The sequence below is a fragment of the Taudactylus pleione genome, unplaced genomic scaffold (genome assembly GCF_031769625.1).
Source record: "Taudactylus pleione unplaced genomic scaffold, aTauple2 ptg000086l, whole genome shotgun sequence".
NCBI lineage: Eukaryota > Metazoa > Chordata > Amphibia > Anura > Myobatrachidae > Taudactylus > Taudactylus pleione.
In genome coordinates this window covers 6,008,859-6,022,680 of record NW_028284488.1, presented here as the reverse complement: position 1 = coordinate 6,022,680, position 13,822 = coordinate 6,008,859, and the positions used below count along the sequence as shown (strand labels likewise).

Genomic DNA, 13,822 nt, shown 5'->3' with positions numbered 1-13,822 from the left:
TCTCTCTTTCCGGCCGACACAAGCCTGCAGAGGTGCAAAGACCTGCTGGTGAACACACTGTCAGCTGAAGCGGAACGTGACACGTCAACGGCTCCTTCTTCATTTTCTCCCGCAACTGGGGCTGCCAGGAAAAAACTTAGGTATCCTAAGCAACCCGCTGGCGGTGATGCAGGGCAGGCAGGACCAAGTTTGGACATCTGGTCCGGACTGAAGGACCTGGCAACAATTTCTGACATGTCTACTGTCACTGCATATGATACTGTCACCATTGACAGAATGGTGGAGGATTACATCGGTGACAGCATCCAAGTAGGCATGTCAGACAGTCCATACCTGTACTGGCAGGAAAAAGAGGCAATTTGGAGGCCCCTGTACAAGCTGGCTCTATTTTACCTGAGTTGCCCCCCCTCCAGTGTGTACTCCGAAAGAGTGTTTAGTGCAGCCGGGAACCTTGTCAGCGAAAGGCGTAGGAGGTTGCTTCCACAGAATGTGGAGAAGATGATGTTCATCAAAATGAATTATCAGCTCTTCCAGGGAGACCAGCCTCCAGAAGGTACAGAGGGACCTGTGGTGGTGGATTCAAGTGGGGACGAGTTAATACTTTGTGAGGATGAGGATGTACACACTGAAGAGGGTGAGGAATCGGTGGATGAGGAGGATGAGGATGACATCTTGCCTCCGTAGAGCCAGTTTGTGCAGGGACACATTAATTGCCAGCTTGTTTTGTGGGGGCCCAAACGAACCAATCATTTCAGCCACAGTTGTGTGGCAGACCCTGGCGCTGAAATGATTGATTTGTTAAAGTGTGCATGTCCTGTTTATACAACATAAGGGTGGGTGGGAGGGCCCAAGGACAATTCCATCTTGCACTTCTTTTTTTTCTTTGCATTATGTACAGTTTGGGGCCTAGTTTTTCTAACTGCCATCCTGTCTGCCACTGCAGTGTCACTCCTAGATGGGTCACGTGTTTGTGCCGCCCACTCGTGTCGCTTAGCATAGTCATCCAGCTACCTCGGTGCAACCTTTTGGACATGAAAACACTATTGTGAGGTGTTCAGAATAGACTGGAAATGAGTGGAAATTAAGGTTATTGAGGTTAATAATAGCATAGGAGCAGAGAAACCAACAAATTCTGTGATTTTAGCTGTTTTTATGCTTTTTAAAAAAAAAATACAGATCCAAAACACAAAACCCAGAACCCAAAACACGGAAGGGTGGTTTTGGCAAAACCAATCCAGATCCAAAACACGAAGAAAGATCCAGATCCAAAACCAAAACACAAAACACGAAAAGTGGCCGGTGCACACCCCTAATCTAAATACACACCACGATCGCACGCCAAGACATAGTGGGCGTGCTAATGCCTTGCCGTGCGTTCACGGGATTTGCATATTTTGGCTGCGTGCAAACTCATCTAGTGAGCTGGTCGGAATCGGGCCCAAAATTGAAAAGCGTTATGCTAATATTCATAACTAACAGGAAACACTTACATTTGTTTTTAATAAATATTAAAACTATTCTGTTATAGAGAAGGTCCCATATTTAGCTTTGTTTGCCCACCCATTTAGCTATATACAGTACTCATACTGGTAAGAGTGTTTAAAAACAAGAATAAAGTGCTGCACTCCATGAACCATGTTAGATTGCTTGAACTAAAGGTTATCTGGAAGAGAATGATATGTTGTAATCTAAACTTCTCTTACTGTATGTTCCAAATGTCCAGTCTCAACCACTAGTGACCTCACTATTTTCAACTTAGACTTGTAGTATACTGCATATCTCGTGTATACTGTATATTTTTGTATGTTGAGGTAATACTCACAGATGGTGGTGTAGATATCTCCGTATGTGTATGCTGTGCCATACACTGCGGTCAATGCATTAACGGCAGTTCTAGACAAATTGTTCTAAAAACAAAATAGGGTAAAACATTTTAAAGATAGGAAGTAAAATGGCAGATAAATAATAACATAGAGCGGGATGTACTAAACATCACATCGTTGATGCAATACATCCCGCCACTTAGCGGGTACATATCAGCGTTAGAAAAGCGATTGCAAGTGCAACAGATAGATCTTCCCGAAAAGAGCTGTCCTATGTGAAGAGAGATTTCCGGGTTAATGACCCAGAAGTTGCTCTGCACATGTGTCACACGACGCACACACCGCGGGGAAAGGGGGGGTGCTGGGAGGAATCCGCTTGGATCCCTCTCACAGCATAATGCGAAAAGAAGCCCATAGGCTTCTATTGGGCAAAGCATTTTAGACTACCAACCAATCAGCTCCTAACTGACATTTTTCATATACAGTCTGTAAAATTACAGGAGCTGATTGGTTGGTACTTTATCTCTTTCCACTTTATCACTCTCCAAGATTTAGTACATAGACCCCATAATCTTTTATTAAAGAGCAATCTGATGCTAGTCAAAATATTAGCAATATTTTCTTATGAACCCTCAAATCATTGCTTATAAATTTGATTATTACTATAAAAGCCACAACAAATAGTTAGATACTGTATACCAGGAGCATACCAGTTCAGCATAGTCTGGGATATGAGTAGTGGTATATCCATATGGGAAGAGGAGCATTTGGGAATAACCGTGGATAGAAACAAACCCCTTGATCTTGCCATGGCTCTTCACAAAATCCATAATTGCCTTGACCTCTGGCTCTGAATGGGCAGCACGTCCTCTGTAGGTCTCAGTACAAGGATTTGAGCTAGATCCACCACCTACAGACCAATGCATAATAGAGATGTAATAATTACAGTCATAGTATTTCCAAGATGTGCACTAGTTTAGAGCCCTCATTTATTTTAATATCAATATCATTTAACTTGATTTTGGGTTTCCAAAATACCCATGATCGCTAGGCATGACAAGAGTTATTATTTTCTATTTACCAATATTATGAGCTATGAATATTATTTGAAATGTGTGTTACAGTACATGAACTTGATTATACAATTATACAACATATTCAACAACTTTGACAAGTGATCTACTGTACTCAAGGATACACAAAATGTTTCAATACCGTTTCCAAAAAATTAATATCAATTATTATTTTCCTGAGGTTAAAATGAAAATAGGGCATTGTCACAACCAAAAATGCATAAAATCAGTTCTAGGAATGTTACCGCCAAAGCCAGCATCCCAATTTCTGTTGGGGTCAGTTCCGATGCAGCTGGAGCCGCTATTACGGGATCTGGTCTTACACCACATACGGTCCTGTAATGTTTTACATTAATTATTTTGTTGTTAGAAACAACAAAAACACTCTCGGTTTAACTACTCATGTGAATAACACGTAACAAAAATTATATTATAACAGGAATAAAATTCTATACCGAGGAATGGCTAAAAGCGAAGCCATCAGGGTTGGTCACAATTTCCAAGAGAATATCCATGTTGTTCAGGGTGGCAGTGAGAGAAGCATCGCTGCCATAATCTGTAACAATCTGGTAATAAGAAGTGAGTGTTAGATCATAAAAACAAATACCTTTCCAGTTTGCTAGGATCCCATAAATGTTGGATGTTTCCTCTTTAAAAGTGATTCCATCTTACTTTCCACCAATGTCAATTTCATTTTTAGATTATATAGCGTATTTAATTATCCCAAATTGACTTTCATTTGGATTTTCTTTTACATTTTTTTGTCCTACAGTGTATCTATTTAAACTTGAGATGGGAACAGGTTTGTTTCTTGTTATTTAAAGTTAGAGCTTAAAAAAAATGTATGGTGCACTGCTAGCATTGGGCTGACTAAGGCATTATATGACCAAGAAGAAATGCTCAGTCTAGTTGATTAAAGTATACTTTTGTTTTATAGCCATATAGTCAGTGTTTAACACTAGAATTGTGAATTGTGATTGTGTACCTTTTTAGCAAACCAGATTCCACTGGCCTGAGTGACCCACTCACGGGAATTAATTCCTGTGTCAATCCAAAAAGCTGGGCGGTTGGCTCCAGTACTGAACTAGAAGACAAATAGCTCAAATATCATATATGTGTAACTTTATAGAATACCTTAAAAGTTAAAACTGTAAACTAACAATAGAAATATTAGATTAGGAAGAATGTATTGGATATACATATTGACTCGCTTGAAGCCAGTATGGCAGTGTACTTAGAAAAAGATATAAACAAAACCAAAGGTTGAGAATATTGAAGGAAAGAGGCACAGGGATTTGTACGTCACTTTCGAGGAGGTCATCTTACCTTCAGAACATTCAGTGGGCGACCTTCATAACTTTTGCCAATCTCAATTTTGCTCACTAAACCAGGGTTCTCAGCCACCAAATTGTCGATGAAGTTGGTAATCTGTGAAAACATGAGTTATGAGCAATACACTGTTCTCCTAAAGATACAGCTAGTGACTCTAGAGTGTCTTAGAATGCTGTGTGCTGCAATCTATGGAAAGGACTCTAAGAAATATTTTACTTTGAAAGCACCAAGAGGTTTAATGACTTACCTCATCAAAAGTATGATAAGTGGCATAGTTGAAGGTGTCAGTTGAACGGACATTTTCCCTGGCACGACCAATTTTCATGTCTCTCTTCTCTTTATCCAATAAGGACTGTAATGAGACAATTACATTGTACATATCAGTGATAATTAACAGTGACGATATTTATCAACATAAAAAAACATAAATTTGAGGCTAAGCGGAAGTGGAGATGTTGCCCATAGCAACCAATCATATTCTACTTAACATTTATTCTACACCTTTTAGAAGATAACAGCTAGATTCTGATTGGTTGCTATGGGCAACATATCCACTTCTAAAAACTCTCACTTTAGTAAATATACCCCCTATTGTGTAATAATGTATAAAATAATCTCATCACAAAACCCTCACCAGTAAAGGGAAAAGAGGGATCACTAGCCCCAATGACTGAACAAGACAGGAAAAACAAAACGTATTACACAATGGGAAATGTTCAGGTCCAGAAGGCTTGAGTACTGCATACTATTAAATGCTTTCTATTCGTGATTCTCTCTGGTAGCGTTCTTTCATTCTATACTAGCATGTAATTTAGCTAGAACCATAGTATTATCAAAGCTACTGTACTTAATAATCCACAGTTGGTACAACCATACTCTATAGACCAAATTCACTAAAGGTAGACATTCTGTGCACAATGGGGCTGGTTCCGAGTCACACGTTGCTACAACCACTTTAGCCTGTTTTGCTGTAGTCACGTCTGCAATTTTATTCTAATGCTAGTATCAACCCTTTCCCTGGTCTATAAGTAACTGTGCAAGGACTGGGACGCCTACTTCAGGCATCTTTACATGGAAACTTGCATAAGTCCCATGCCTGGTGCAGAATCTGTCAGAGTATGGCCTCTAATGTGAACAATTCAGCTTTTCATGGCTCGTCTTAGCAGTGCGTTCTAGTGCACTGCTGATCACAGATTCCCGATTATCAGGAATCAGCGCATGCACAGGATCTGTTCTACGCATGTGCAGAATGGGTCCTGCAAAATTGCATGCAGGCCCCCATATGCGGTGCATTTGCGGGGCAGCGTGGGGGCGGGGACAGCCTGCGTTCCCAAAAACAGGAGTGACAAGGCCAGGATCTGTGTCCATAGATGCAGACTTCCTGGCCTCGCAGGCTAACAGAATCCAGCCAGACTATGGTAGGCCGTGGCTACCACAGCCTGACCAAAGGGGCAACCATTGTGTCAGACACCCCCTGTTGCATTTGTATTTTGCAGCCCGTAATTCCAAAACTACTTGTGTTCGGCAATTGCGGGCATTACTGTGTGCCATTTTACCAGTTGGGTCATTGCGTCATGAATGTATGACATATTATCAAATGGGGCATTACAGTGTGGTATTTGAATTGGGGGCACAGATGTGAGGCATATTACAAGTAAATATTTTTTGCGTTTCTTAGAATAAAATATTCTCAGCAAGGAAACCTTACCTAATGGCTGGGAGGCTAACTGCGAGGAAAAAAAATGTGGCCTCCTTTCAAAGTCACTTTCTTAGTATGGCATTCCAAGAAAAAGTTTGGACGCCCCTGCCTTAGAACAAGCCTTCAGTCCTGACCACATATAGGAGATGCCATATAGATAGGGAAAAGAGGAAAAGGGGAAAGTACAGTTGCACAGGAGTATTTCTTCACATATAGGCCCTGATTCAGACCCACTCGCAAGTGGGCGTACGCACGTTCGGCGTACGTAAAAAAATATTTAAATTCAAGCACTCGCTCGTATTTTCATACGCAGCTAAAAATCCGCCCCAAACTAAGGCGACCCCTCCTCTAACTAACGAGCGTGCCAAATAGCGAGCGTACATCCCCGAAATGGCTTGAAGGGAACGCACGCACAAGTACAAACCGGAAGTGGGAATGTCAGATTCCGATTACCTGCTCGTTTTTTCGGCCTACCTCCCTCAATTGTATCATGGCAATCAATGTATCAATTAGCTTAATTTTTTTTTTTTTTTCAACACAATGCAATAAACTTTAATCTTGTCCGTGTTTGTATTTGCTCGCAGAATACGTACGGCTGAAACCTTCGCTTTTATTGTTCAAAAGACATGTTAGCCCCAATTAAACAATTGTTCTATTTGTTTGTCTCCCCACAATTTTTCTGTGGTTCATTTCTTTATTTAAATTTGCTTACGCATGTCACTGCATCAAGCCTATCATAACTCTCAAGAGATTTGTGGCCCTGTCGAACACATGACTCATACACTAACCAATAGAATTTGTCCTGTTAATTTCCCAAATACATTAGGCAATAAATTTTTTTGGGGTGCTTTATTAAAAATATTTTGTCAAAAAAACCCCATTGCCATCATGAGATCTGCCGCATTCACCAGGCGCGAACTGCTGGTGCTGACGGAGGTGATGGACAGGCGGATCACCAGTCAGCCTCCACCCATCTCCAATAGGCGCAAGCGTTCCGCATATGCGGAGGTACGTCGACGCCTGCGCTCCTTCGGCTCACGCCGACATATTGGCCAGCTGGAGCGCAGGTGGTCGGACCTGCACCGGCGGACGCCCCGCTTGCTGGCATGCTTTCGCATGCAGATTGCGGAAAGTAAGTGTTCTGGACTGTGGTTTTCAAGTTTATCTTGTGGGCCCTAACTGCGTGTGCATGTTTTCATGTCTGTCCTATTGAGTCATTGTAGTCATATCTGCATGTGCATGTTTTCATGTCTGTCCTATTGAGTCATTGTAGTCATATCTGCATGTGCATGTTTTCATGTCTGTCCTATTTAGTCATTGTAGTCATATCTGCATGTGCATGTTTTCATGTCTGTCCTATTTAGTCATTGTAGTCATATCTGCATGTGCATGTTTTCATGTCTGTCCTATTGAGTCATTGTAGTCATATCTGCATGTGCATGTTTTCATGTCTGTCCTATTTAGTCATTGTAGTCATATCTGCATGTGCATGTTTTCATGTCTGTCCTATTGAGTAATTTTTTTTTTTTTTTTTGGATTCCTGTTGAAACTAACCACAATATTTTTGTCATTTTTTAGGGGCACAGCAAACACTACGGCGGCATCGCCACACAAGACGCCGGTCCCGGCCCATCTCTCCAACCCCCAATTCGTCGATTACCCCCTCCTCCCCAGACCCTGTGGCCGAAATTTCAGGCCTACTTCCCCTCCAGCCCAATTCCCCCTCTCCTCCATCCGTCCCTCCTCCAAATACCCCCTCCCAGGATTCCTCAAACACCTTGCCCCTAGGGTTGGGGAATGTAGCCACCTCCGAGGTGGTCCAGGGAGTGGCTTCTGGCTCTGTCGTTTTGGAGAACGGTATGTTTTTAAAGTTTATTTTGGACACCACAAACTGTATGTAATCATGTGTCGTCCCCATTTTTTTTGCCTTTCTGTCGCCTTAGGGTATTTTTGGGGGTTGTCTTTACCTGTTCCTGCTGATGTCACCATACACATATCACACCTGTGTGCCTTTTTTAAGGGCCCTTGTATTTTTGCCCTTAGACATTTTGGGGTGCTGGGTTTTATCCGTGTAATGTTTTTTTGGCCCACAAGCTTGTAAGTTTTGGTTTGCTTGTTTTGTGTTTTTTTAGAATGTTGCTTCATTATCGATTTATTAATCCCCAAACTTTTGTCACCCACAGAGGAACAGAGGCGTCGGGAAGAGCTAGTGAATTGTGTGGGCCGTATGCGGGAGCAGGTCACAGGGCTTATGCAGGGCCTTGACCATCTGTTGGTCCTCCTTAGGAATTAGTTTTTTTTTCATTTTATTTTCGATTTGTTTCATAATAAATCAGTTTTAAATCAAGCTCTGTCTCATGCGTTTGGAGTAAATCCAAGATTCTTTACACTGACATAAGTAGACTCTTCAAGCAAGGATTGCCACAGAATCTCACTACAGATTGTGTGTTGTATTTTGAAGGCAAACAGGCACAAGAAACACCTCCCAGTACCAATGTCATTTTCCTTTTTTGTGGTGGTCAACATGATAGTTTACACCATTTTTCAGGTTCCTATTTGGTGGCCAAACTGCTTAGGACAATCTTACGAAGGCAACTGATTGTACACGATTCCTTGTTGTGTTGGTTAGTACCCCGAAAACATATTACATTTTAGCTCCACTTGCTTCATTACTGGGTTACCCCTTAGGTAAAATTAACGTTTGGGAGTTTGTTTACACTTGCTTCTAACGTGCCCAAAAAGGAAACAAATTACACTCTCCAAATATTTATTCACAACAGAAATCAAAATACAAAGTGGTCACTCACAAACAAAACACACAGTGATAATCAGAAATACACCACATACCAAAAACACGAAACAAACACACAACAAATCAAGAACTGGTTGACGAAGGTCCATGCCCACATGATTTCAAAAATATGGCGTTGCAATATTGGTGTCAGAATATATTCCCGAAGTTTCAACATAAAGGTTTTTGAAGGGTAGCAGGAAGTAGTCATCGTGGGAGTGCCAAAGATTATGCAAACAAACAGAAGATGGTGCAAGAATTAATATCAAAAAAGATGAACGTTAAAAAACCGTAACACATTGGGTATACACACTGTTGTTTGGTCAATAATTACCTAAAATATCGGGCCACCACATCATCGCGTATGGCCCCCCACATACTGACCTCCGACCAACCTCGGGGGGGCCATCCTCAGGTAAGGCATCCTCTGGCTGCATTGGAACACCACTCCTTATGGCGATGTTGTGAAAGATCCCACACAGGACCACAATTTTTGAAACCATATCCGGCAAATACATGAGCTTGCCACCAGAGCGGTGGAGGCATCTGAATCGGCCTTTTAAAAGGCCGATACAGTGCTCCACCACTTGCCTGGTGGCTGTAAGTGCGGTATTAAACTCAGTTTGTGGACCTGGTGTGGGAGCCAAATAAGGAGTGAGCAGCCAGGGCATGCAAGGGTATCCACTGTCTCCTGTGAAAAAGAATAGACAACATCAGGATCACTGTGTATCAAGCTTAACATTGTTATGTACTAAAGGTCTACACTTACCCAGAAGCCACGCATCACCAGCTTGTAGGTTGTTTAATTTGTGCCATATCCCTGATTGCCGGATGACGAAGGAGTCATGTGCACTTCCTGGTAATTTTGCATTCAGGGACAGGATCTGGAGGCAGGCATCACATACCACCATTACATTCAGGGAGTGATAGTGTTTCCTGTTTCGAAATATGGCCTCCAGCCGTGCTGGAGGCTGAAGTGGTATGTGAGTACCATCCACAACCCCTATGATGTGTGGGTAGCCAGCTATTTGGTAAAAATTGGCCTTGGCCACACTAAGGGCACCCATATCCAAAGGCATTTGAATAAAATGATGGAGGTGCTTGAAAAGTGCCTCCATCACTGCCCTCAGGATCCGGGAAAAGGAGGATTGTGAGATGCCCGCCACTATTCCCACCGTTGTTTGAAACGATCCTGAGGCACAGAAATGTAACACCGCCATAATTTGCGTAAGTGGTGGTATTGCTGTTGGACTGTCAATTTGCCGCTCAAGATTCACTCTCTATTAATGAGAGAGTGTCTATGATGATTTTGGGAGGAAGACAGTAGCGTCTTAAAACCTCATCATCGGGCATTCCAAAAAGGGTGACACGTGTTTGAAATATCTGGGGCCTTGCACGCCTACGATGCCTACGCCTGGGACGAGATTGAGGTTGGTCGGCTTCCGGGAGCATGGCCAGAACAATCCGCCCAAGATCAACCTGAAATGGCAAGATTGGAATGTAAGGCTTTGGACCCACCCCAAAAGAAAATTAAGAACAACTTAGCTTGATGATACCATCCATTGCTGCTTACATGCCGGGGTATTGTCATGATACGTCCAAACTGAAATTAATCACAAAAATAATTTGACAAATTTTACTCTGTGCATTTATGTTTCTAAATTTTGTGCTAGACAAAACTTAAAATATGCGAAACACACATTTGGCCAAAGAGCAAAATGACATTGCACACAGTACATCAAAATGGGTTGAAATGTTTCCCAAAAAAGCGAAAGGGCAACCACAAAAATTTTTACAGGATTAATAAGCATTTAAAAATGCGCTAATTAGTTCGCAAATACAAGTTAATAAACAAACTGAGAAAAATGCGCTAATTAGTTCGCAAATACAAGTCACAATAGTAAGTAGTAAAAATGCGCTAATTAGTTTGCAAATACAAGTCACAATAGTAAGTAGTAAAAATGCGCTAATTAGTTCGCAAATACAAGTCACAATAGTAAGTAGTAAAAATGCGCTAATTAGTTCGCAAATACAAGTCACAATAGTAAGTAGTAAAAATGCGCTAATTAGTTCGCAAATACAAGTCACTATACAAACTGAGAAAAATGCGCTAATTAGTTCACAAATACAAGATAAAAAATGGACTTACCAAGAGCAAATATATAAGAGTCCAAATCAAAAGGTCTTTGGGTCCGAAATTAATAAAAAGCTAAAAGATATGAAATTATGGATCCAAAAATTAAAAACAAGAAGAAACACAATGAGACACCAATTGAACAAAAGTTAGACTTCACAAAACTTACCAAATCAAGAAACGAGGCCAAAAAAAAAAAATACCAAAAAAGAGAACGGAAAATAAAAACGCAAATCTAGCAAACAAAATAAACTCCAAACGCCAACTCCTTTATCCGCAAACAAGAAACTCCAACCAAGGTAACCTCCAACAATCCAAAAACGCCACCTCGACTCGAGACACACCAAGCCATAAATAGTGTTTCGTTTCCCGCACAAATTAAGGAGGGATCATAGGAACGCACAATCAATGATGCGGCCGCAAAATAAGGACGCATGTATAAATACGTCACGAAAACACATTTAAATTCTGGTGTATTTCTTGTTTGGACCTCAGACATGGCGACAGACCAGGGAAACAATGCCCAAGAGTCAGGCGGTAAGTCTTTCATGCATTTTGTATCAATGATTAATTTGAAACATAAGATTGGGCAAGTTGTGAATTTGTGAAATCTGAATATTTACACAAATAGGTGAGGAGGATGACATGGAAGAGGCTGCTGGGCCCAGTATTCCGGCCAAAGCTGCAAAAAAAAAAAGGCAGCCACATTTCACAAGAAAGGAGATGGAGGTTTTGATACAGAAGTGTGTGGACATCCTGCCACAGGCAGACAGGAATATGAGTCTAAGCCAGAAGTGGAGAATGTGGGAAGAGGTAGCCGTTGCTGTCAATAGGGTGGGTGATTATGTCCGTCTAGCCCGGGATGTCAAACGGCGGTAAGTAAACACTTGCCCCCCCTAAAAACAAACACCATTTTAAACAAAAGGATAATGGCTTCCATTTTTTCCCACAGATGGGCCGACTTCAAATATCGCCTAAAGCAAAAACTCGCGGACAGGGCTAGGCATGCAAGGGGGACAGGTGGGGGTCCCACCCCTGTGCCATTGGAGTTGACGGATTTAGAAGAGCTGGCACAGGGGTGTGTGCAGCCTGTGGAGGTGTTTGGCGTGTCCAACATGGATACGGACATGCCAGACTTTGCGGCTCCTCATGTTGTCCCAGGTAAATCTTTTGATTTCACCAACTCTGAAATGTTAGTGGGCCAATATGTAGATTCTAATGTGAGTCTTTTCTCATTTTTCCTAACAGAGACACAGGCGGATGAGTCTGCTCCAGAGGGGAGCCTTGGCCGCCGAATTTCTGCTGGCTCAGCAGGGGAGGAACCAGTACATCCGGCTGAGGACCCTGCAGAAGCCAGTCCAGGGCGATCCCCCTCGCAGGCAGTGTCCCTCCTCACAGAACTCAATTTCAAATCGGATTTCCATACGGAGATTCTGCAGAGGATGGACGCCAGTCTGCTACGGGTGGCTGAGGCCCTGGAGCAAAATGCTGCGGCCAACGTGACCATTGGTCAGGCCCTGGCGGAAAATACCAGGGCCAACATCCGCATCGCCAATGCCCTGGAGCAGCTCGTTCGCCAGCACATGGTGGAGCCGACCTCCCTTCCTGCCGGAACATCAGGATCCTCCACCTCTGGCACAACATCAGCCAATCCTCCAAATGTGCCTAGCCCTGTGCCTAGTCCAGAGGCCGCAACATCTGCCTCTGGACAGGCCAGCCCGATGACATCCCGGACACGGTCTGGCACCCTCCCTCCCCCATCCAAACGGGTGAAAAAACGGTGACAGCAATGGCGACTTTTCCCACACTCCTTCTGTGCTTGGCTCATATTCCTTTCTGGTCAAAACTTCCCTCTCCTTTCTTGTGAAATGTTTTTAATTTTTTGTTGTATGTTTATGTCAACAGTTATGTTGGGCCAATTTGTTTGATTTTGGGACTGATCTTTGCCAAAAAAAGATGTCCCCAAATTTTTTAGTAAATTAGTTTTGGTTTGACCAATAAATTGACGCCAAAAATCTGACATTGTATTGTGACATTATTGTACAAATGGGTTACATTTAATCCTGGCCCAAAAGGCAAAAACTTGCCAAAAAAAAATAAATAATTTTTTTTTAAAAAGGGCTCTTTAAGGAACGTTAAAAAATTCATATAACGAGGCAAATTCAAGAGGCAAAAATAAAATGGTGAGAAAATTAAAACATGATGACATTATTGTTACAATAGGCCCTAACCACCAAATTGAGGCCAAAATAAACCCCCACAAATGTACGCAAATTGATTGTGTCATCCTGACATTAGCAGCTCTGATTTCCACCTGCGTACAGTTTTGTGCTATCCCAAAAAACTGATTTCAAAACACATACCAAGCCGGTTTTCAATCCAACACTAATTGCTTTTCAAATCACCCGCGATTAATCGCAACAACATCGTGGAGTCCCAGGACGGAGGAGAAGGCCATCGCCAATGTGGTCGAGTAATCCAGACCCTAAGCTGTGCGAGCATTTTGAAGGGAAAGAGGATCATCCAGTGACGTATGAGTCGGTCCGAACACATATTACGCTCGCATCTGCTAATGTATGTACGCCCCAAAAACGCCTCGTCACGCCTGCGTTTTTCCATCTCCACCCCCCGTCAACACCCAAAAACGCCCTGTTCTGTCAATCACATTTGACATGTCACTTCCTGTACGCTATTTGACGAACGAGACCAAAAAAACTCGCAATCTGCCGTACGCACATGCGCAGTGTTACACCGACGCATGCGCGGTTATTCAACATCGGAACGCAACGAGCATACTGCTGTTTGCGAGTGGCTCTGAATGAGGGCCATAATTCATTAAAAATAGGGATAGCAAAAGAGACAGGGGGTGCTCCCAGGAGTAAGTATAATGGTATATAAAGATAAGAGAAAAAGAACTCCTTGTATGAGGCACACCCCTGATAGTACAGAAAGGGGAGAGAAAAATACAAA

General features: G+C 42.4%; 1 protein-coding gene across 1 annotated transcript in view; it reads right to left on the bottom strand.

Annotated features, from left to right (window-relative positions):
* The window catches only part of LOC148529138 (carboxypeptidase A1-like), a 54,813-nt gene that overhangs the window by 17,503 nt on the left and 23,488 nt on the right, over positions 1–13,822 (bottom strand). The window contains exons 4-10 of the mRNA XM_088468887.1: positions 4,476–4,580; positions 4,223–4,324; positions 3,882–3,980; positions 3,352–3,462; positions 3,142–3,232; positions 2,534–2,733; positions 1,823–1,907 (exon numbers count right to left, since the gene is read on the bottom strand). Of these exons, the coding sequence (XP_088325013.1) occupies positions 1,823–1,907; positions 2,534–2,733; positions 3,142–3,232; positions 3,352–3,462; positions 3,882–3,980; positions 4,223–4,324; positions 4,476–4,580 (793 nt within the window). The remainder of the gene's footprint in view (positions 1–1,822; positions 1,908–2,533; positions 2,734–3,141; positions 3,233–3,351; positions 3,463–3,881; positions 3,981–4,222; positions 4,325–4,475; positions 4,581–13,822) is intronic.